We start from the raw sequence: 25,146 nt of genomic DNA, 5'->3' as shown, positions 1-25,146 counted from the left end.
CTAGTTTGCAGCCGGTATCAAGCGGAATGCCCCAGGGGTCGGTCCTGTGACCGGTTTTGTTCAACATCTTCATTAATGATCTGGATGATGGAATTAATTGCAACCTCAGCAAATTCGCAGATGACACTCAACTGTGGGAGAGGTAGATACGCTGGAGGGTAGGGATAGGGTCCAGAGTGACCTAGACAAATTGGAGGATTGGGCCAAAGAAATCTGATGAGATTCAACAAGGACAAGTGCAGAGTCCTGCACTTAGGAAGAAAGAATCCCATGCACCGCTACAGGCTGGCGACCGACTGGCTAAGCAGCAGAAAAGGACCTGGGGATTACAGTGAATAAGAAGCTGGATATGAGTCAGCAGTGTGCCCTTGTTGCCAAGAAGGCCAACGGCATATTGTGTTGTATTAGTAGGAGCATTGCCAGCAGATCGAGGTATGTGATTATTCCCCTCTACTCGGCACTGGTGAGGCCACAGCTGGAGTATTGCATCCAGTCCACCCACTACAGAAGGGATGTGGACAAATTGGAGACAGTTCAGTGGAGGGCAACGAAAATGATCAGGGGGCTGGGGCACATGACTTACGAGGACAGGCTGAGGGAACTGGGGTTATTTAGTCTACAGAAGAGACGAGTGAGGGGAGATTTGATAGCAACCTTCAACTACCTGAAGGGGGGTTCCAAAGAGGATGGAGCTCAACTGTTCTCAGTGATGGCAGATGACCGAACAAGGAACAATGGTCTCAAGTTGCAGTGCGGGAGGTCTAGATTGGATATTAGGAAACGCTGTTTTCCTAGGAGGGTGGTGAAGCACTGGAATGGATTACCTAGGAAGGTGGTGGAACCTCCATCCTTGGAGGTTTTTAAGGCCTGGCTTGACAAAGCCCTGGCTGGAATGAATTAGTGGCTGTTTGTCCTGCTTTGAGCAGGGGGTTGGACTAGATGACCTCCTTAGGTCTCTTCCAACCCCAATATAAATAATAATAACCAGTGCACTAAACTAATAACTGGAGGTGCTTCATTTGTTTTGCAAAAGTTTAGATCAGAGAGACGAGGTGGATGAGGTAATACCTTTTATTGGACCAACTTTTGTTGGTGAAAGAGACAAACTTTGTGAGCTCATTTGAAAGAGTAGCAATTGTCGGGTTTCAACCACACAGTTGTTATTGGGGCATGTAGTGATAGACTAGACTAGACTATCACGTTGCGATAGTCATGCATAGGACCCGTGAGGACCGCCATCCGTGATATTTCCATCCTCTGATTACCTCTGAAGAAGAGATCTGTGCAGCTCTAATGTTTGTCTGTTTCACCAACAGAAGTTGGTCCGATTAAAAACTATTGCCTCACCCACCTCGTCTCACGAATATCTTGGGACCAACGCAGCAGCGGCAACAGCAACACAGAAAACAACAAAGCTTAGAACCGTAAAACTTGTGGAATAATATTTTGATTGTGACTAATGAGCCAACAGAGGGAGTAGAAATTGTTTATAATGGGACCCTATGTAGATATTATCTTTCTTTCAGTGATGCATTAAACAGAAGCTCAAAAACCAAAGGTACAGCTACAACATAGAGGACGTTCGCCATAAAATTATATTCACTTTAAAAGAGGTAAAATTTTGAGTCTAAGCTATTCTCATGTCTTTATATAAAGGGGTTCTTTTCTAATGGAATTATGATTGTGAAATACAAGCTGTAGAATACCATTGTTTAAGGTGTGTTTCTATAATGTGTGGCCTTTATGACCTGTATTTAATTTTGTAATTTTATTACTTTTTTAAATTGAGGACAGTAATACACTTTGCATGTGAAAATGAGAGAGAAGAGAAACAATAATTCAGAGAATATTACTGTAATATTAGAGTACATAACTACCCAAGTGTGCCCCAGGTGTGCCTAGGGCAGTTCACACTGGAAATGCCAAGGTCAGGGCAGGCTGCAAAAGGGAGAACAGATACTCTTAAGACTAGTGGGTAACATTAAAGTTAAACCCTCAACCAGTCTCAAACTGAGCTTCTGATCCCCTACACTGGTTATCAAGAAGCAAAAAAGAAATCACACAGTCCCCTTTATTGCATTCCAGTTCTCTGGCTCCCAATCAGCATATAGGGCCAGGACAGTGAGAAATTATTTTAAAAACTCTGCTCACTATACAAAATATTCTTCTGACCCCAAAGGGTCAGCCACGTTACCAGGTCAATACAGGTTTGGATCTTACCCAAAATACCATGCTGCCAGCCAATCCTTTAGTCTCTAAAACTAAAGGTTATTATAAAGAAAAAAGAAAGAACAAGAAGAGAGAGGTTAAATGGTAAAGCAGTCACATACATACAGAGACTTGAAAGTTCTTATATCAGGTTCTTAGCAGTACCGGTGAGTTTGCTGGCTTGAAAGTCCCTCTGGAACACATCCACAGCTTGGATGGACGTCCTTTGTTCAGAGCTTCCTTTGTAGAAAGGTTACTCCAAAGGTAAGAAGCAGGAATGATGAAGACATAATGGAGAAGATGCAGCTGCCTTTTATAGTCTTTTGCCATGCAGCTTCTATTTCCTTTGTTCCATACACAAGCTGCCCAGCACATGGCCTGGAAGCCTTAGAATTCTATCCATAGGCATGCCCCTGCAAGCCTTGCTGAGTCACAAGGTGTAGCCACTGGCCTTTTCCATGGGTTCATTGTACAGTTGATGCCCCTTGGTGGGCCATGAAGCAGGCTAGGGAGTGCTGATGCCAATCTGTCTGGGGATGTCACCCAGATGCACAGCACAAGTTTGGAACTAAAGACATACCATACATATAACTTACAATACAAAGGTGATACAAACACATACGCAAGATTACCATACTTGGCAAATTATAATATTTTTGCAGATACCTTACACGGCGTATCTGGCACAATTCATTGCTATTTTACAATATTGGTATTCATAATATCCTAAAGTGTCCCCAAATTCCATATCACACCATGTTCATCCAATTTCTGTCCCATTAGGCTATGTTTACATCTGCATGGCTTTTTTTGTGTGTTTAGCTGCTGCTCAGTTTATCATCATGTACTTCCTGAAAGGGGGATTACGTGAGACCTCTGGGTCTCCACACACCAATTACAAACAATGCTATAGTTCTTGAGTATTCCCATACTCAGAGGTTTTACTGATTATTTTTGATTGATCTGATAAATTAAAGTTAACTACCGTCCTTGAAAATTGGGGGAGGGAGGGAGAGAGAGTTTGTTTGTTTGTGTTTGGGAGGGACAGGTTCTGTCCTTCATTGCCTTTTCTTCTCTCTCATGGTTTTGTGTATTTTCTCTGTTCCAGTAACTCTCAGTTTACCTTTCTTCCTTTGACCTTACCCCTTTCTTTCAACCTCTCACTTCTTTCTGGACATCCTAGCACCTGTTTAAACTCAATTTGGGGAACTCTGAGCTGCTCCTCTTCCCTACCAAACCTTCTCCTCTTCCTCTCTTCTCTGCTGTTGTTGCTAACACAACCATCTTCCCCATCACCCAGGCTCCAAACTTCAGTGTCGTTTTTGACTTCTCTTACCATCAGAGGAGGCAGGGAACTTTAGAGTGTTATGTCCCCAATCCTACAGTCTTATTACACAGGAGTCCTGATATGCATGCAGCTGCAGGATTGGAACCTAATGTCACTGCCTGCCTGAATAGTCAGTTAAACATTTTCAAATCAAAATAAATGATTTATGTAACTAAATATATTGATTAATCATTGCAGTTTTAATTACCAATAGGGACATTGATAATAGCAATACAGATCCAGTGCTAATATTGCCTTTCTATATGGTTGCAGGGGTCTGTGAGGGTGCTAATGCAGGAATGTAGTTCTGATGAGACCTTTGCCAGTTTACCCATTTTAATTATATTGATTTTCTTTATGCCAGAAAACCCATCTCCCACAAAGGTTTATTTGTCTTGTCTGCCTCTTTCTTTAGGTTATGTCTGATGGCAAACCACAAAATAAAAATATATGCAAATTTTGCTGCAGCCTTTCCTCTCTCTTTCTTTTCATTTAGTATTTGTTGTAGGGCATTCCTTAGATTCATAGATTTTTTATTTTTTTTTTAGGCCAGAAGAGACCATTGTCATCATCTAATCTGACCTCTGACAAAACAGAGGCCATAGAACTTCCCTGAATTAATTCCTGTTTGATCTAGGCATATCTATTAGAAAAACATCCAGTCTTGATTTAAAACATTTCCAGTGATGGAGAATTCACAACAACCCCTTGGTAAGATGTTCCAATGGTTAATTACTCTCCCTGTTAAAAATTAGCACCTTATTTCCACTCTGAACTTGTCTACCTTCAACTTCCAGCCATTGAATGTTAGTATGTGTTTATCTGATAGATTGAAGAACCCCCTGTTATCAAATTTCTGTTCCTCATATAGAAACTTATAGGCTGTGATCAAGTCATCCCTTAACTTTCTCTTGGATAAGCTAAATAGACTGAACTCCTTGAAATCTATCACCATAATGCACATTTTCCAATCCATTAATTACTCCTGTGGCCCTTCTTTGAACCCTCTCCAGTTTTTCAGCATCCTCATTGAAGTATGATACTAGAACTGGACACAGTATTTTAGTAGTGGTTGTACGAGTGCCAAATACAGAGGCAATATAACCTCTCTATGCTTATTCAATATTCCTGTTTATACATCGGAGGATCATATATGTCCTTTCACCCACACCATTGTACAAGGAGCTCCATGTTCAGCTGATTATTCACCGTATTCCCCCATCCCAAGTCACTGTTTTACAGAATAGAGTTCCCCATCTTGTGAGTATATGCCTTCATTCTTTGTTCCTAGATGTATACATTTAAATTTAGCCATATTGAAATGGTTATTGTTTGCTTGTGTCTCTCTTACAAAGCGATCAAGATTGTTCTATATCAGTGACCTATGCTTGTCATTATTTGCCACTCTTCCAATCTTTGTTCCATGGTAAATTTTATCAGTAATGATTTTGGAGTTTTTCCAGGTCATTCATAAAAATATTAAATAGTATAATGCCAAGAATTGATCCCTGTGATTGACCAATAGAAACATACTTACTTGATCATTATTTTCGATTTACAATTACATTTTGAGGCCTATCAGTTAGCCAGTATTTAATCAATTTAGTGTATAGCATGTTGAGTTTCTGTGGTTCTAATTTCTTAATCAAAATGTCATGTGGAACCAAGCCAAATGCCTTACAGAAGTCTTAGCTATATTACATCAAAAATGTATATTATATTAAGTGTCTAACTTTAGTAGCTGCTTTTTAACATCCTCATTAGTTACTGTTGTAATGGAAAGTATTTCATCATAAGATATAAATACATCATCTGTTTTTTACCAAATACAGAACTGAAATATTTATTGAGCACTTCTACCTTTTTTGCATTATTATTCATCTACCATTTCTAGTCTGGGACCAATATCATTTTTAGAACTTGTTTGTTCTTTATATACTTTAAAAACTCATTATTTTCTTTAGCTCTGTTAGCCATTGATTTCTGCTTGTGTTCTTTTGCTTCCTTTATCAATATTCTGTAATTCCTAGCTTCTAATTTATATTAATTACTACCAACTTCCCCTTTTTTTCTATTTGTTATTATATTTTTTAAAATAGCTGCTTTACTGTCCCTTCTAAGACAGCTTCTTGTTGTTTTTTTAACCCGGCTTCCCTTCTTTCTTAATTGTGGTATGGGTATCTAGTAAAATGATTTTAAACAGTTTCCAATTATCATTGACAGTTGTCTTTTAAAATTCTTTATCCTAGCTGATTTGGTTCATAATTGTTTTAATTCTTTGATCCTTTAAAAGCACCGTATATATATATAATATATATTTTACTGCTTTGGACTTTACATTTGTTATACATAAACAAAATAATCATGATCACTTGCAGCTATTCAACCACTAATTTTTAGTTCTGCTATAAAGAGGAATTGGATCTGTCAGGATCAGGTCTAATATACAGTTCCCTCTTGTTGGATTCAACGCCTTCAGAGTTAGAATTCCTAACAATTATTTATGACAATTGCCTAAGGACACTTTAGTACTGGCAACATGAAACTTTGAGGTCTCCCATGATAACTCAGGGGTTTTTTTCCCCCTACACATTATAGATATGTGCTTAAGAAGTTGGTCTTCCCGTTCTCTAGTGTGATTTTGGAGGTCCATTGATTCATTAAAACATTGATCCGTAAGCATTCTTATGAAAGGATGTGGTAAGGAGGTACCTGTGTATTTGAGCTTTAACTGTTCTGAACTTGAGTACATTGTTAATATATAAATTACATATCATCACAGAAAATAATAAAGGAAAACCCCAGACTATCGTCATCTCATTTAATCTAGCCACCCTGACCATGAAGGATTTTTTCCTACTATATATTTTTCCATTGTTGTGTCCAGTCTAGTCTTAAATAGGCAGAAGTAGAAGTGTGATTAAGGCATATGAATGGGAATTAGGAGACCTTTTTGTGACTCTGCCACAGGTAAATGGGAATAACAATACTGCCTTTAGGTGGTGCTCTGAGGCTAAATTAATATTTTGCCAGTTGCTCTCAGATGCTCGGAGAGAAGGTTCTACACAAAGTGCAAATTACTATTCTAATTTATTGAGTGATGAGGCTTCCCCAGACTTCCCCGTTGCACTGTTCCTTGAGACGTAAGTGTTCAGTAGTTATTCCTGATATTCAGCCTACATTTTCCTTTGCCTAATTTCATCGCATCCCAGGAATTCTGTGAAATTAATAGTTAGTTCACCTTATCACACACCCACCAATGCTTCAGTAGTAGAAATTGATAGGGGAGGTTTCAGCAGCTAATCTCCTAATTAAATTATCTGACCTTTTAAATTATAGGAAGAAAAGGGAAAATCAGACAAGAAGAGGGAATGAGGCAACCTTTCTTTTCTCTCTCTAATTCTGTGTTCCTTCCCCTCTCCTCACTCATCCTCCTCTATTTTCCTGGGGGGTCGTGGGGGGGGATTCATTTTGCCATATGTTTTCCAGTTCTGTGCAGGAGGATTAATATTGTATATGTTTCCATTCTCGCATGTTGAAGAAATGCATTACTCAAAATCCTGCTGCCTTATTCTGTGTTTTGTATTTAAATTCCCTTTGCAGCCAAAGCAGCTCATGGGGTTTTCCCCAAAAAGCTACTTATGGTGAAGTCCCTCTTCCTTCCAGAGCTGCATTCTTCCTCTTCTTGAAATGAACTATATCTTCCAAAATAGACTGAGACACTTGAACTCACTGCACTATACACCTCTAGATCAGTTTTAACCAATGGTGCTGTCTGCACAACACTAGATGGTTCTGATGACACTACTGAATTAGCAGTACTAATGGCTGCAGAAGTAACACTGCATTCCCCATTGCAGGTAAGCAACCAGTTTTCAAAGCCAAGCTTTAGACAAGCTGAAAATCTGTCTGCAAATGAGCAATTTACTGTGTAAATACAGCAACTGGATTTGGAAAGGGAAAAGGAACTGTGCTGCTGTGTATGCCATTATCCTGGATGATCTTATTTTTGTTTTCTTATTCACTTTCAGTAGTCTTATCCAAGTGTTTCCAATTATAACAGTTGTCGATTGATGGGAGGCTGATATGAGGCCTAACCAGGTAGATATCTTGATAAAAGACTGCAGTTGGATCCACTTTTCTCTGGGATGAAGATTTTCACTGTCTTCAGATCTATTGAATTATCCTGAATGCTGTAGGTACTGATCACCACCTATCACCACCACTTATCACAAAGGATTAGTATTTCTTAATCTTATCTAACACTATTTGTATATCAGACTAATTGGGAGAGCTGTGGTTCAGTGATAGTTTCATCATAGGGCTAGAACTCAGGAAGCTGTATTTCTAACACCAGTTCTGATCCCGATTCCCTCTGGTCTTGGGCATGTTACTTCATTATTCTGCTTCAGTTTCTCCACCTGTAACACAGGGAGGACAATATACAGCTATCATAAAGGTAGTTGTGAGGATTTATTAGATAATGACTGATAAGAATTTGAATATAAAGTGTTATAGAAATCAAGCTATTAATACTATTCCTAAGATGACACAGACTGAAGAGATGTAGAGAACTTATAGGACATTGAATTGGCTCTTAAGAGAAAAGGTAAGGTGTGGGTTTGAAAAACTAATTCATTCCTCTTGACTCCCTCAGAAGAATATTGCAAAAATCTCTTGCCTTTTGCAGAGGTTCTTGGATAACAATAAAGAAACCGGATATTGTTAGTGTGAGCAACTTACCCTACATGCTGTAAAAGATACTGACTGTATCTTAAGCAAATAAAGAACAAAGAAGACTTGCTCAAACTCTGATCAACACTTTTGCAGAGAGAAAAGTTTTGAGTTCTCTCTGCTCTTCAAAGCACTAAAACAGTCTCTCGGGTCCCCAAAAGATTCTGTATCTATAGTATATTAACCCAGGAGATATTCTGCCTCTTGCATCCTATTTTATGAAACTGGCTATATAAATGTATATATTTGTTTATATAAATGTTACATATGAACAGAGTAGGCTCTGCTGCTGCACCCTGGTGCCCATCAAGAGAGACTGCCAAGCATTCCCCAAAGCTAACACCACCACTTCATTGTTAGTGGGTGTCACTAGCTTTTATTTACCCTGTTTTGTGTTGTCAATTTTGTGTTGGCCAATAAATGACTAATTAATATTAGTGATTTTTGTGACATCTTATACCAGCTCTAAATCCTTATGAATGCTCTGAAAATGAGCCAGCAGGAGATGATAAAAGAATGTACAACAGCAGACCTCTTCTACTTATGGTAAATCATGTCACCTTTAGGATATAGGTGACTGCACCAAGAAAAAAAAGGTTTTTACAATTATGACCATCCAGAGCTCTGGGTGCATGTAGAAGATATAATAAAACATACAAATTAGGACACTAACCAATCCAAACTCTCCAACCATCCAGATAAAACTCACTCAATCCACAATTCCAGAAAAACATTCCGGGGTAGCAGGGAAATATATGAGCTTAAGAAATTCAGTTTCTGATGATCCAGTGTGAGGAAGCAGGTTCCAAAACTGAGGTGGATTCTCTGGAAACGCTCTCTGAAATCAATCTAGCTTACATTGTGCCTATTACCATACTATCTGAGTGCCTTATCTCCAGTTCCTCTCCCTTTTAAATCCAGGAGTTAGTAGTTTAAGCAACTGAGAATATTTCAACAGTTATGATATCACACAATTATAGATCTATCTGCAAACTGAAAGCACTGCAGCCTCAGACTGTGTCACTGTATATTCTGATTGTCTCACAAGCATGTTGAACAGGAAGAGCCCTATGGTACCCTCCAAAAGAGGGATTCTTGGAGCAGTGCTACCATGTGGATTCTCTCTGAGATAAAAGAATGGAGCCTCTCAAGCACAGTTTATTCTATCCTTGCCAAGAGCTGCAGCCTTGTCATCAGTGATATCAAAGGCAACTGAGAGATCTCAAAGAATCTGCATGGACATTTGATTACCTCAAACAGACTATAATTGACCAATGAGACCAGTGCTGTCTGTGAGCCATATCCAGAATTAAAACATGGTTGATTTTCAAGTGTCTTTTGAGTTTCTCTCTGACCTTGTTCTGGTGGTACATCACACTTTCAGAATGGTTATAGCCATCAAAGAGAAGCAAAAGTGTCTGTCCTTTGTCTCTGTGTGTAAAATATAATATATGGGGAGATTGAAAATAGAGGTGGTGAATGGATTTGAGGGTAAAAGTAGTAAACTAACTGCCTGGGAGAAAAAGAAAAGTTAGAAATAGTAATAAACAGGTTGGAGAACTTCATAAAGCAGGGATCCAGACAGTAATAAATTGTATGATTTGTGAGTTAGTAAATGTATGGTATAAGTAGGGCAATATAACGTTTGTCAAGCCCAGAGGCTGAGCACTTCAAGGCTGTACACAGCTCTGCTCCTGCATTCTTCTAGGCCAAGATTTTCAAAAGTGACTAGCAATTTTGGAGGTCTCCATTTTTTGGATACTCAACTCGAGGCACCTTACAGGGGTTCTGATTGTCAGAAAGTGCTGATAACTTACCCTAGTTTTTTGTTGCCTACTGCTACTGACATCAGGGCCTTCCCTCTGCCTTCACCTTCCGTTTATGTCCTCCTACATTAACTGCCATGCTTCCTTACATGACTGCCCTGTATGCCTGGAACGACCTCTCTCATCCACATCATTCAGGCTGCTTTCCTCTTTCATATCTCTCCATCAAACACTGTGGTGCATCTGTTAAACAGACAGTTTCTTGGCTTTCTGTTGTGCAACACTATTCCTTGCTTTTCCACTTCCTTGACTACATTCTGTCTACTTAGGCCTTGCCTCCCTTAGATTGTACGATGCTCAGGGCAGGGACCTGTCTTTCTGTGTCTTTAAAGCACCATCTCTGTGTTAACATTAGACAAGACAGTACAGTATTGTGATGTCTTTGTGTTTACAATAAATATACAGCATAACGATTACATTCACTATTAAATTTGTTTAAAATGTTAAGATTAATAGTCATGCTCTACCTAAACATCAGTGTCCAGGAACGTACCCATATATCTGAAAACGAAGCTGAACCTGCGAGTTTAATGTGATTGAGAGCTGAAGGCTATATTTAAACTGATTGATTGAAAGGCCAGTGTTTTATCCATCAAACCACTCAACTTGTAAATCATCTATTAACCTTAATGAAAATAAATTTTGATTTAATTTTTTGCGGGGTGTGGTAGGATAAAGTTTTAAAATCTGAAAAATTAAAACAAATGGATATCTTGGTGAAGGGACCTACATGCATGAAGTGAAAATAAGAAGCAGTCAATTGCCCATGAATTATTTTTATGATAATGTAATAGATCAGGTTAAACACACAAAACCCCATAATTCTTGGCCATTGTGTCACTTTGATATTCTATTATGTACAGTGTTCAGCTTTGATCACCTCACCTATAGAATGATTTACAGTAGCAGAGACTGACAAAGTCTTGAAGGGCAACAAAACAGTTTAGAGCTACGCAGGATTTACATATGAAGCCAGATTGTTGAAGTTCTTTAGCCTGAAGAGAAAGATGGGTGGTGTACAAAATAGTGAAGGGTACAGTGAAGACACTCAACAAAGGAACACCAGTGGCACTAAAGAGCAGTCCCTTTAAAATATATAACTTCTAAAGTAGTACTTTCATCTATGTAGTTAACCTGAACCAGTAAATTCACTGCCAAGGAGCTCATACAAATTCAGACTAGAAATAAGGTGCCCCTTTTTTAACTGTAAGGATATGTGTGCCCTTGTTGCCAAGAAGGCCAATGGCATTTTGGGATGTATAAGTAGGGGCATAGCGAGCAGATCGAGGGACGTGATCGTTCCCCTCTATTCGACACTGGTGAGGCCTCATCTGGAGTACTGTGTCCAGTTTTGGGCCCCACACTACAGGAAGGATGTGGATAAATTGGAAAGAGTACAGCGAAGGGCAACAAAAATGATTAGGGGTCTAGAGCACATGACTTATGAGGAGAGGCTGAGGGAGCTGGGATTGTTTAGTCTGCAGAAGAGAAGAATGAGGGGGGATTTGATAGCTGCTTTCAACTACCTGAAAGGGGGTTTCAAAGAGGATGGCTCTAGACTGTTCTCAATGGTAGCAGATGACAGAACGAGGAGTAATGGTCTCAAGTTGCAATGGGGGAGGTTTAGATTGGATATTAGGAAAAACTTTTTCACTAAGAGGGTGGTGAAACACTGGAATGCGTTACCTAGGGAGGTGGTAGAATCTCCTTCCTTAGAGGTTTTTAAGGTCAGGCTTGACAAAGCCCTGGCTGGGATGATTTAACTGGGACTTGGTCCTGCTTTGAGCAGGGGGTTGGACTAGATGACCTTCTGGGGTCCCTTCCAACCCTGATATTCTATGATTCTATGATAACTAACCATTGGTAATTTGGCATGGATTATAGTGGAGTCTCTATCACTAGCACTTCTTAAATCAAGATCGGATGTTTTTCTAAAAGATAGGCTCAAATGCAAATAGGAATTAATTCAGGGAAGTTTTATGGCCTTTGTTATACAGGTCAGATTAGATGATCACAGTGTTCCTTTCTGGGCTTGTCTATGAATCTGTACAGTTATGGACTGCATAATTTACATTTTTCTTCAGACTTAATACATCTGTTTAGCATCTCGTAGTACTATGTATGCCAGGTAGTGCATGTAAAATAATTTTTCGGGGGAATGCACAGTGCTTACCCCAATTAGTAGAGATTAAGCACAGGACTTTTAAAAGATCCAAAGTGATTTTGGAGCATAAGGGAATGTCCTTAGTGAGATGGTCCTTTTTATGATGATGTAAGTCACTTAGATGATTTTGAAATTTCCACCCAAAGTATAAGAAGTTAAAAATAATAAAAAACAATGCAGACATACAAAGCCCCTCTAAATTCACAGAGGAATTACCTTTGTAATTCAGTTCCTCATCCTCTGAATTGCACCTGAAGTCTCTGCTGCTCTTTGAAAAGAAAACGTATAGTATGGGAGTGCTGACTAAATTAGTAAAATACATATCTTTATTACTTTGGGTTTCTTAATGTACTAGAACATTAACAAACTGAAACTAAAAAGTGGGGGGAAATGTACAAGATACTACATGTATCCAAGGTTGTGGAAAATAAGTATATTGCATTGAGATAGTGAACTTGAAGACTTAATTGTTATGGATACACAGGAGCAGAATTTAAGTTGCACATACACTCTTAACTTTGTTATTCCCAGACTTTTGAATATTTAAGCATGAAAACTTAACATTCTTTCTCCATAGTTTGTAGTATGGAATTCAAAGTTCTTTTTCGCTTACCTAAGATGTAAAGCATATATTACCCATGCAATTGATGTGCATTATATTTTTCTTTAAATCTCCCAATTCAAGGAAATATTATGGAGAGTTTCTTCTAATTGAATAGTCTAGCTAACTGGAAGTAGAGGGTCGCTTGTGAATTCTTATTATAGTAAACATTTTCCGATTTTTGTGTTCTTTTTCAGTTTGTTTTCTTTGTTGTCTAAAAAACACAACAAAGTTTTGGAGCAAGCCACACAAACCTTGCGAGGTTCTCTCAGTTCAGATGACTCTCCACTTCCTGATTACGTGAGTATTGAGCTTAATGTTTTAGTGAACTTCTCAAAATAGAAGCAGCAACATCCCTAAATCTGCAAAAGTTTATCAAAGTGTGTAACAATGAGGCAACCACCAACACCAAAATATAGGAACCTCTCAAAATGACATCATGTCTGAAACTTAGTAAGAAAATGAAAAATATACTTACAAATGGCAAAACAAAACCACAGCTATTCAAAGCTAAGAAACCTTCCATAGCCTGTCAGCTTGCAGTTTTCAAGAGAGTTGCAATCAGATGCATTTGAGAAATATAGTTAAAAGCATACTTTAAAAAAAAAAAACCTCTTTGGCATCTACCAATATTTTAAAAGGCCTAAAATATTATGCAGATCTGCTATTGAAACAAACCCTAATTCATCTGTGAAACAGCAGTGCCCAATATATGAATGAAGTTGTAGACCAAACTGGTGTTTTCTAAACATGCATGTGCACATGCACTTCTAAGGATGGCTTCTCATCTGTTCTAAGCCAATATGTTCAGAGGGGACAATAATTTGTAAATTGGTCGCATGATTGTCAGAAAACTTGTTTACTATACTGTTAATTTATACAACAAAGAAAGTTCCTCCCAGGTCTTAAATGGTATTATTTATATATTTTTTTCAAGTGTTTCTGGTTTATATTGATTTACATTGTTACATTTTATTTTATAAAACTGTGCAAAAATGTTTTTCCTAATTTATAAATTGCTATGAGTATGACCATGGAAAATTAACCATATTTTACCTTGAGTTTTAGTAAGTGTTTCAGGAAACCAAACTCTGAGGGATTACAAACTGTACAACTCCATCTTCACATATTTCAAGCTTTTAAAAGCCTGTGTACCTTGTAGAAGATCTTCTATTATTATTATTTATTATTTGCATTATCATAGAACCTAGGAGCTCCAGTCATGGAACAGAACCCAACGGTAGAGCACTGTACAAAAAAAAAGTCCCTGCCTACAGACCCTAAGTATAACACAAGAGACAACTGATGAATACAGACAGACTAATAGGGGAGTACAAGGAAACAATATTGGTCAGCACGATAGGCTGTGGTCTCAACACACTAGCTAATAGCTATTGAAAGTATTACTTTTTATCTAACAGGTTATATTTTGGCAGCTCAAAATGATTAATTTGACTGGCAACATCTCTTGACTCTCATATCCTGGACAAAGTTGTTTATATGCAATACACAAACAATGCCATTTTGCTATTCAAAAGCAGAGGGCTGGCTAAGTTATTGAGTAAACAATCATCAGCATTTTTTCCTATTTAGTCTTGCCACCTATGATGCCATATTTCAGAGTAACTTCTTACGACAACAGTGATTTTATGCTCTCTGATTTATGTCTGTTGTGCTTTTGAGAAGTAACACTCTAATCTTTAACATATCAACTAATTTGTAACTCAAAACATAGTGTTAAACAAACAAAACAAAAAGTCATCTCTTAGCATGAGGAAAGAACCATATCGTGTTTTATTAAAAGAGACTATAACATAAGTCTAAAAGCTCTTTCAGTTGGGTAAGCATGAACAACCAGATGTCCTTTAGGCTTTGCAAGAGTCTCAATGGGTTGGTGCTCTAACTTTATAAGTAAAGTTCCGATGAAGTGAGCTGTAACTCACAAACTCAAAGCTTATGCTCAAACAAATTTGTTAGTCTCTAAGGTACCACAAGTACTCCTTTTCTTTTTGCGAATACAGACTAACACAGCTGCTACTCTGAAACCTAACTTTATAAGTGGCGCTCTTTCCTTTGGGTCAGTACTGAACCCATGTCCCAGTGTGCTGTAAGGGGGCACTACACTACTAGAGGTGCCATTTTTGGGATACAACTTTAAACCCATTCCTGAGCACTCATCATTACAAATGTTAGATAATTTTTCATAGGGGTAATTAACCTCAGTGCCTTGTCAAATTCCAACTTTGGGCAGTTACAGTTCTACATGTTCAAAGGCCTCTTTCAGTTACAGGAGTCTTCATGACCTTCCGAAAATCTTGAATAGAGTTGCTTTGACTGATTTCAGCCCAAAAGTGGCTGTGTTTCAGTGGTAGTGACACGATTAATCTCTAGCTATCAAACCTATCTCACTGAAATGTTGTGGAGTTTAAATAGCTAATGTATGTAAAGCACTTTGAGATGTTTGAATGAAAATCTGTATAGAAGGACAAAATATTTTAATGCTTGCACACATTCTTAACCAATGAATTATAGCTGTAATGGCCTAATCTGGTTGCCTGGAAGGTGGTAACTGTGCTGTCATGGGAAAAGGTGCTAATTTTAAGAAGAGACCCTTGGAATTCTTGTTCTCTATGTTTATAAATCTCCCCACTGTATTTTCCACTGAATGCATCCGATGAAGTGAGCTATAGCTCACAAAAGCTTATGCTCAAATAAATTTGTTAGTCTCTAGGGTGCCACAAGTACTCCTTTTCTCCTTGGAATTCTGTCCAGCCCCTCCCTCCCTCCCTCCCCCCCCACACACCTCAGACAGGGGGAATGGGATGGTTATGTTTAGGAGCCTGAGGGATTATATCTAGTTTTTAAGATTAAAGGTCTTTTTTATCTTTAGAATTCTCCCCCAAGTCTTATGAAATAGTTAATTTTAGGTAGAAGTTGCAAAACACACTAAGGAACAAAATTTAAATTTAAAAATAATTTTTTATTCTAATAAATTGACATTATATTCAGTGCACACTTAGTCATGTTGGTTTGTTCTGGATCTACGTTAATTTTAACTGCAATTATATGCAACACAGGGATAGGGGGCTTATGGCAGCAGGTACTTTACTTGCTGCTTACTAGTGTTTGGCCTTAGATGTTGAGTGGCAAGTTGAAGGCCTTTTGGAGCAGACTTCTGGAAGTGCCCAACACCCATAATTGGGGTCAGACTTCCAGCAGTTCTCAGCACTCAGAGGTTTCTGGCTGCTGAATTCTTCTGAAAATCTACCCCTTTATTTTCATACTAGCCAACTACCAGTACTGAGAATTTAAGCCACCAATCTTCTAGTTGTCTAGGTTATTCACAAACAGCCAAGATAAATTGGTAACTGGTCACATGGGGAAATTTCTGGAAATCAGTTGTTTAAAATTTGACATTTATATTTGGGAATTATATTTATATTTAAAAAAAAAGTGGATGTTTCCCAAAGCGAACCCTAGAACTACATCCTTGCACACATGAAGTGAGCTGTAGCTCACAAAAGCTTATGCTCAAATAAGTTAGTCTCTAAGGTGCCACAAGTACTCCTTTTCTTTTTGCGGATACAGACTAACACAGCTGCTACTCTGAAACCTGTCAGTTAGGTGCTGGAGTTCTAAATTATCCCATCTTTGGGGATGTCACCTGAATGTCATTTCAAAGGCAATTAAAAGCTTGTCAGTGGCCGGAAGTACCCTCTAGCAATTAAACCTCTGGTTTATTCATATAGCATTTGGAAATCCCTCTGATGAAAGGTGCTGTAAAAGTACAAAATATTATTTTTTCATCCCACAAGATCTATAGAGTAACTACACAGTTGTCAATACATACTTTTACTAAACATTTATTTCTTGGACACATTTTAAAGTTGGTCTCAAGAAATTCCTAGTGTTTTAGAGCACTCTGGTGCCATATGTTGAAGATCATGTGACCAAATCATATGAAATGTGCAAGAAAGTTCCTTTGCAATACATCTTTCATATGTGGGGCATATGACCCCATCTTTTAAAATACAAAAATACTCTCATGATCCATCCTCCAAAGCACAGTCCAGAATGTTATGTTTCTGCATTAGTTAAGGCCTAGAAATTGATCTACTTTTATAGTCAATAAGGAAAGTTTAAATAATATGAGCAAAGTAAGCCATGCAATTTGAGTCCAGTAGCAAAGCCTGATGGATTTGTAAGAACTGCTGATCAGAGCTGAATTTTTCCTGGCCAATTCCCAGTCTAGTGAATTATTTCTTACCTGCTGTGCAGAGCTAATGTTATTTGGAAGCCCAGGATTCTACAAATGTCACTGCATTTCCTCCTCCTTTGTTAATAATCTAAATAAAACTTCATAATTGCTTGATGAGATGTTTCTCTCTTCCTATTCTTTTTCTTTCTCAGCTTGTGCTCTATAATGGCGGTAAATGAAGTCCACTATTTAGATTCTTCTTTGATTTATCCTTGATTTATATGGTAAATAGAAAGCAGCTGTCTATTTAAGCATCTAATTCTTGAAACCCTTAGGCCCCTCAAGCATCATCTGGAAATAATGTAGCTTGTAAAACAAAGCTAAGAAGAAAAAGCAATGTTTGTTTTATGTGGGATGAATGACTTCAGTTGGGGTCCTTCTAATTCGGCCATTATGAGGGTTATTAAAAAGCAGTATTACAAAAGTGGTTTCAACAAAAAGAATTTTTTGTAACTTCTATCTTGTTATTACAGTTGATTATAGTCAAAGCTGAAAGTACTTTATTAATAGTCCTTCGTTTCAGTTCCCCCAACTGAGAACCAAAGGATCTGTAATCTTGCTCTCTCATATATGGGTGGATGTTAAATGGTTCCCTTATTTCATTTAATTCTTTAAAACAATCAGTGTGTTAGAAGTCAAATCTACATATTTGTCTTGTATGTCTTGGGATCTGTAAAGTCTAGCTGAAGGAAGGTCTCTGAACAGAAATATTATTAGGTATCTTTTAAACAAGGTGAAACAACATAGAAAGCTATATATTTTATTCAGGATTTAATGATGTTGCTGTTGATAAAAAAAATGACTGCATATAAGAACTAGACAAGCTTTATCTTCAGTTTGTGTGATTTAATCTCAGTTTTGTTAAACTGCTGAAGCAAAGTTAATGCTCTATAATATAAATTATTTCACTCTACCATGCCACCATATCTCCTGTCCTGTCCTTGTCCTTTAGGAATAAATTTCTCTGATATTCTCTCAGCTGTGATCTCTTTAGACAATCACTTGATCTGTTAGCTGAGATTGCCAACAGTAGTACCAACTGAGGTGGTGGTTTTTGTGACCTGGACAAATGAGTTGTTAATCTGTCTATCAAACTGCCAATATATAAGAATTTCAGTCACTCAATCTGGACAATATAAAAACTGTAACTAAGAGATCATAATGTTTTGGCATGTAAAGACATGTAAAGTCTTGTATGCTTACATAGGTACAACCCATAGGCACAGCTGCACCTAACAAAAGTTTGGTTTTAGAGCTATATTAATGTAAACAGACTTTACTTGTGATATTCTCAGCATCTAAAGAAGAACTGCATCACAGTGGGCAATAAGCATTTCTTACAAAGGTGAGCTGCCTATCATTAAATGAATAGATTGATTAATGAGAAATAGAACTAAGAAGACAGTCTTCTGTGCTACCATCTGGTAACTTTAGTAGTGTTTTAGAGGTGAAACTAAATCAGTTAGCCATCCGGCTACTATGATACAATTAATGTCTAGACCAGTGGTGGGCAACCTGCGGCCCGCCAGGATAATCCGCTGGTGGCTATGAGACAGTTTGTTTACATTGACCGTTCACAGGCCCGGCCGCCCGCAGCTCCCAGTGGCTGAGGTTCACCGTTCCCGGCCAATGGGAGCTGTAGGACGCGGTGGCCAGCACATCCCTGCAGCCCATGCTGCTTCCCACAGCTCCCATTGTCCAGGAACGGCGAACTGCAGCCACTGGGAGCTGCGGACAGTCAAGGTAAACAAACTGCCTCACGGCCCGCCAGTGGATTACCCTGACAGGCCACAGGTTGCCCACCACTGGTGTAGACAATAGTCTGTCGACATACTGTCTAGCAATAGTTACACATAGTGACTGTGTATTGCATTAGAGTTCCTTAATTGTATTCTTTATTATGCTAGCAGTAGAAGTTGAGTCATTTTTTGCTGAACGAGAAAAGGCTTCTCATCATCAAATATAAAAAAGAAAGTAATCTTTCTGGCATAGTGTTTACTCAAGAGTCATATTTAAAGTCTATTGTTTAGCCCTGTTCTTTCCATTGAAGCTATGTCGGCTTCTTTCCAGAATAATTTTCCTGTATAATTTCTTCCATTTTTACTTGTCAAGGTCCCGACATAATTTAAGCTTTTCAGGGTTTGATTTACCAAAATGATAGTATTTAGTTGCATCATATTAATGAATGAATAGCATTGTTAGTATACACTTACTCCTAAATGTTTGTCCTTGAATTTTAGACCTTTTTATGGCTGCACTTAATGTGGTTTTCTAGTGTAATTATGAAATAAAATGATTATTTGTTTTAGTAAGTTGTTATTGAAAATTGCAGTATATAAAACAATATCAGATATTGGTGATATTTTTTAACTTGGCAATGTCTGTTTAAGGTATGCAAAATCTAGCAATTTAGGCTCCCTTTAATGTGATGGTGACCCAGTTTTGCACTAAATTATTCCTAGATTCTAAGGCCGGAGGGGACTACTGTGATCATCTAGTCTGATCTCCTGTATAGCGCAAGCCATGGAACTTCTCCAAAATAATTCCTAGAGAATATATTTTAGAAAAATAACCAATCTTTATTTAAAAATTGTCAGTGATAGAAGATCCACAATCACCCTTGGTAAATTGTTCCAATGGTTAATTTATCCTTGCTGTCAAAAATTTACACTTTATTTTTAGTTTAAATTTGTCTAGCTTCAGCTTCCAGCAGTTGGGTTGTATTATACCTTTCTCTGCTAGATTGAAGAGACCATTATTAAATTGTTCCACATCTAGGTACTTATAGACTGTAATCAAGTCACTCCTTAACCTTCTCTTTGTTAACCTAAATCGATTGAGCTCCTTGAGTCTACAAGTAAAAGACATATTTTCTAATCCTTTAATCATTCTCATGGCTCTTCTCTGAACCCACTCCAATTTATCAACATCCTTCTTGAATTGTTGGCACCAGAACTGGACACAGTATTCCAGCAGTGGTCTCACCCGTGCCAAATACAGAGGTAAAATAACCGCTCTACTCCTACTCGAAATTCCCATTTATGCATCCAGGGATCACTTTATCTCTTTTGGCCACAGCATCACACTGGGACTTCACTTTTCAGAGTCACTGTTTCCCACCATAGAATCCCGCATTCTGTACGTATGGCCTACACTCTTTGTTTGTAGAGATATACATTTACGTTTAGCCATATTAAAATGCATATTGTTTGCTTGCTCCCAGTTTACCAAGCAATGCAGATTACCATTCCCCCAATTTTTGTGTTATCTGCAAACTTTATCAGTCATAATTTTATTTTTCTTCCAAGTCATTGATGAAAATATTAAATAGAATAGGGCCAAGAACCAGTGCCTGTGGAATCCCACTGGAAACAAACCTGCTCAGTGACAATTCCCCATTTAGTTACATTTTGAGACCTATCAGTTAGTCATTTTTTAATCCATTTAATGTGTGCCACATTAATTTTATATCATTTTAGTTTTTTAATCAAAATGTGTGATACCAAATCTAACACCTTGCAGAAGTCTAAGGATATTACATCAACACTATTACCTTTATCAGCCAGTCTTGCAAGTTCATAAAAAAAAAAAGTATCAAGTTAGTTTGATAGGATCTATTTTCCATAAACATATGTTGATTTCCATGAATTACATTACCTTGCTTCAGTTTTTCCTTAATTGAGTCCTGTATCAGCTCCTTTATTTTCTTGTCCAGGATTGATGTCAGGCCAACAGGCCTATAATTACCTGGGTCGTCCCATTTACTCTTTTTTAAAAATTGGCACAATGTTAGTTTTCTTCCAGTTTTCTGGAACTTCCCAAATGCTCCAAGACTTATTGAAAATCAATATTAATGGTCCAGTGACCTCTCAACCAGCTCTTTTAAAACTCTTGGATGCAAGTTATTTGGACCTACTGCTTTAAAAATGTCTAACTTTAGATAGTTTCTGTTTAACATCCTCCAGAGATACTAGTGGAATGGAGGGAGTCTTATCATCATTATATGATGAGACTATATTATGTTTTTTCCGCAAATACAGAGTAGAAATATTTATTCAACTTTTCTGTATTATTGTTGATAATTCTACCATTTCCATCTAGTAATGGACTAATACCATTGTCATGATTCTTTTTGCTCCTAATATATTTTTAAACCGCCTTCTTATTGTCCTTTAATATGCTAGCCATAGATTTCTCCTTGTGTCCCTTGTCAATTTTCTACAGTTCCTAACTTCCGATTTGTATTCATTACTATCAACTTCCCCTTTCTTCCATTTGTTGTATATTATTTTTTTAATTTGTACAGCTGCCTCTATTTCCACCTAAACCAGATTGTTTTTTTTTAACCATAGCACAAAAGTGGGAGTGTGCTAACAAAATTTTCAGATGACACAAAATAGAGAGGTATTGCCAGTACGGAGGAGGATCAGAATATACAAGAAGATTTGGATTTAAAACTGGAATAATAGAAATGGGATGAAATTTAATAGTGCAAAGTGCAAGGTAATACACTTAAAGACTAACCAAAAGAATTTTTGCTGTAAACTGGGGACATATAAATTGGAAGTGACAAAGGAGAGGAAAGACTTGGATGTATTGGGCGATCATAGGATGACTATGAGCCATTGATGTGATGCGGCCATGAAAAAAGGGTAATGCAGTCCTAGGAAGCATCAGGCAAGATATTTACATTAGAGATAAGGAAGTGTTAGTACCATTATGCAAGGCACTGGTGAGACCTCATCTGGAATACTGTGCAATTCTGGTCTCCCATATTTTAGAAAGAGGAATTCAAACTGGAACAGGTGCAGAGAAGATCATCTAGGATGATCAGAGAAATGGAAAACCTACCTTACAAGAGGAGACTAAAGAAGCTTGGCTTGTTTAGCCTAACCAAATGAAGACTGAAGGGGAATATGATTGCTCTCTATAAATACATTAGCGAGATAAACACAAGGGAGGGACAGGAGTTATTTAAGTTAAGGACCAATATTGGCACAAGAACAAATGGATATAAACTGGCCATCAACAAGTTTAGGCTTGAAATGACGTGAAGGTTTCTAACTATCAGAGGAGTGAAATTCTGGAACAGCTTTTCAAGGGGACATAAATTTTAACTGTTTTCAGGACTGAGTTTGATAAATTTATGGAGGGGTGGTATGATGAGATTGCCTACAATGGCATGTGGCCCTGTTGCAACTGCTAGTAGCAAATATCTCCATCAGCCAGATATGGGACAATAGATGGGGAGGACTCTAAGGTACTACTGTGAATTCTTTCCCTGGTGTCTGGTTGGTGGGTCTCATTGACATGCTCAGGGTCTAACTGATGGTTGTATTATGGGGTAGGAAAATAATTTTTCCCCAGGTCAATTTGGTAGAGACCCTGGTGGGTTTTGCCTTCCTCTGCAGCATGGGACAAAGGTCATTTGCTGGTTTGAAGTAAAAGGTAGATTCTCTATAACTTGAAGTCTTTAAATCATGATTTGAGGACTTCAGTAACTCAGCCAGTCTATTACAGGAGTGGGTGGGTGAGGTTCTGTGACCTGCGATGAGCAGGAGGTCAAACTAGAGGGTCGCGATTGTCCCTTCTTGCCTTAAAGTCTATAAGTTCCTCTTTACTGGTTAAGATGAGGTTTAATTATAGAATTCTCCTGTGTTGACTGCGACACTTTTTGACTTAGGAAATTGTCATCTATAATGTATAAAAATTCAAAGGATGTTATAGTACTGGCTGCATGAAACCTCCAGCATATGTCACTCAAATTGAAGTCCTCCATTATCATGCAGGTATAGATAGGTGCATAAGGAGCTGTTCATTCTGTTCCCACGTGTGATTTGGTGATCTGTAGCAGACATCAACTAGTACCCCGTCTTGTACTTTATCTGTTAGGACATTAATCCATAAGCATTCAAGATCATTTTCTTGTGAGTTATCAGTGATTCGAAAACAGGTAATGCCATTTTTGACATAGAGTGCCACTTCCCCTCCCCTTTTGCCCACTCAATCCTTCCTAAATAGGTAACATAACCATTGAGCTTAACATTCCAATCATGCAAATCATACCAGCAGGCTTCAATAATACCAACTAGATAGAATTTCTGCTCATAAATGAGCAATTCCAATTCTTCTTGTTCGTTACCCTGGCTCCTAGCATTGGTGTATAAGCAATTCAGGTATTTCTTCTCTTCATGTCCTTTGGTTCCTTGATTAATATTCTCTGCATTTCGATTTTATATCTTCCCTCTTCTTACCCTCTCTTTAGCTATCAGTTTAATCCCCTTCTGACTATTCTGGTTGCTGTCTGATTCTTGACAACTCTACACTGTTGGCTTACAAATGGAATTGCCATTTAATATCAGATTCTTTTTAGGGTGCTCTTCCCTCGAGTGTGAATGCTGAGCTGCAGGCTATAAATATATTTTCTAAGTATTACTCATCCTCTCCCCCAGATGAATTATGTTTTAGCATGAGAGAAAATTACTCCTACCTAATCCCACAATTTTTATATAATTAAAAGGTAGCAATTTTTGGGCAGACTTGAATAACCATCTAATTTAAGAGCCAAAATGAGCTCCTTTATTAAGTAAGTGCCAAATTCTGCAGTTCCTTCTGAATTCTTACTCAACACCTCCCCTTGAATCCATTTGGAGTTTTTACTAAGTGAAGACTGCACGATTTACCCCTAAACAAAGGAACAAATTAACCTAAAATTATGTGACAAAATGCTGGTTTGGTTCAAACTGTTTAAACTTCTGATTATTTGTACAGAAGACTGTAGTATGTTTTGTTTGGGGATTTTTTGTTTGTTTTTTGCAGTTGCTCTTCACATTGTTTTTTGTTTAGTAACAAGTTTGCAGTTGAAGGATTTTTGGACAATTTTAAGTTCAAGAAAATGCTTTTGATGTATAACACCAGGAATTTCATGAAAGTCTAATGTGTCATATCATCTGTTTCATATACTAGATATATCTTATGTTACCTAGAAATTGAGTTATTTTAGCATCTACATTTGCTTTAAGGATATTCTGTGTAGTAGAAATGTTTCATGACCTTCTGGTCAAAAGAGCTGCATCCTTTGGACATACAAGGCATGAAAATAAACTTCAAGAAATGGCGAGAACAATTAGCAATAGCAGTTAGATTTTCATCTCAAAAGTTTCTTTCCATAAACTACATATGTAACATTAATACACATTGAAGTATAAAGATGCAATAACTCTACAATTATTTGAAGACACTTAAATACTAAATTTGTATTTGTTATTTTCCGTTGAAATGTGGTAGTTATTGTTCCTCAGATTTCATTGTCATAATTCTTGAGAAACAAGGTTTAGAAGATTTTATTTTAATTTACACTCAGAAGATGTATATTGGGGAAGCAATTCATGTGAACATAATTAAAGGTGAAAGTGATTAGTTAGCTAAATAAATTTTGGAATGATTGCTTTAGAAACTACAGAGTGCTCTCATATTGGACCCCAAAAAACCCCATTACAAAGTACATTTTTGTGCACTGCTTTCCACATCAATATTATAATTGCCTGGGTTTAAAAAAATGGATTTAGAACACTGATGCAGTCCAGTGTTTAAAAAACCCAAGATGATTCTGTTTAAACTCTTGATAGAAGACACCACCATGTGGGGGAAGAGAATCTTCATAGGCTTTCTCTTTGTAAACACAATTTACTGCTTGCTTGCAAGTGAAGCAGGGTTCCAAAGAGGATGGAGCTAGGCTGTTCTCAGTGGTGGCAGATGACAGAACAAGAAATAATGGTCTCAAGTTGCAGTGCGAGAGGTGTAGGTTGGATATTCGGAATCACTATTTCATTAGGAGGGTGGTGAAGCACTGTAATGGATTATCTAGGGAGGTGGTGGAATCTCCATCCTTAGAGGTTTTTAAGGCCCAGTTTGACAAAGCCTTCGCTGGGATGATTTAGTTGGTGTTGGTCCTGCTTTGAGCAGGGGATTGGACTAGATGACCTCCTGAGATCTCTCCCAACCCTAATATTCTATGAAGGTGCTGAC

General features: G+C 37.7%; 1 protein-coding gene and 1 long non-coding RNA gene across 4 annotated transcripts in view; both read left to right on the top strand.

Annotated features, from left to right (window-relative positions):
- Positions 1-25,146, top strand: part of DYM (dymeclin) — a 389,914-nt gene that overhangs the window by 282,000 nt on the left and 82,768 nt on the right. For all 3 annotated transcript variants that reach the window (XR_006281709.1, XM_038401598.2, XM_043515244.1), the window contains exon 15: positions 13,058-13,160. Coding sequence is in view for 2 of the 3 variants with exons in the window: in XM_038401598.2 (XP_038257526.1) it covers positions 13,058-13,160 (103 nt within the window). In the remaining variant the exon portion in view is untranslated. The remainder of the gene's footprint in view (positions 1-13,057; positions 13,161-25,146) is intronic.
- LOC122460422 lies at positions 1,452-8,104 on the top strand. Its single transcript, XR_006281713.1, has 3 exons — positions 1,452-1,613; positions 7,139-7,395; positions 7,567-8,104. It is a non-coding gene; the product is annotated as an uncharacterized LOC122460422 (long non-coding RNA).

The sequence above is a fragment of the Dermochelys coriacea genome, chromosome 5 (assembly GCF_009764565.3).
Source record: "Dermochelys coriacea isolate rDerCor1 chromosome 5, rDerCor1.pri.v4, whole genome shotgun sequence".
NCBI lineage: Eukaryota > Metazoa > Chordata > Testudines > Dermochelyidae > Dermochelys > Dermochelys coriacea.
Note: the sequence above shows the minus strand (reverse complement) of the source record. Positions and strands in the feature narration are given on the sequence as shown.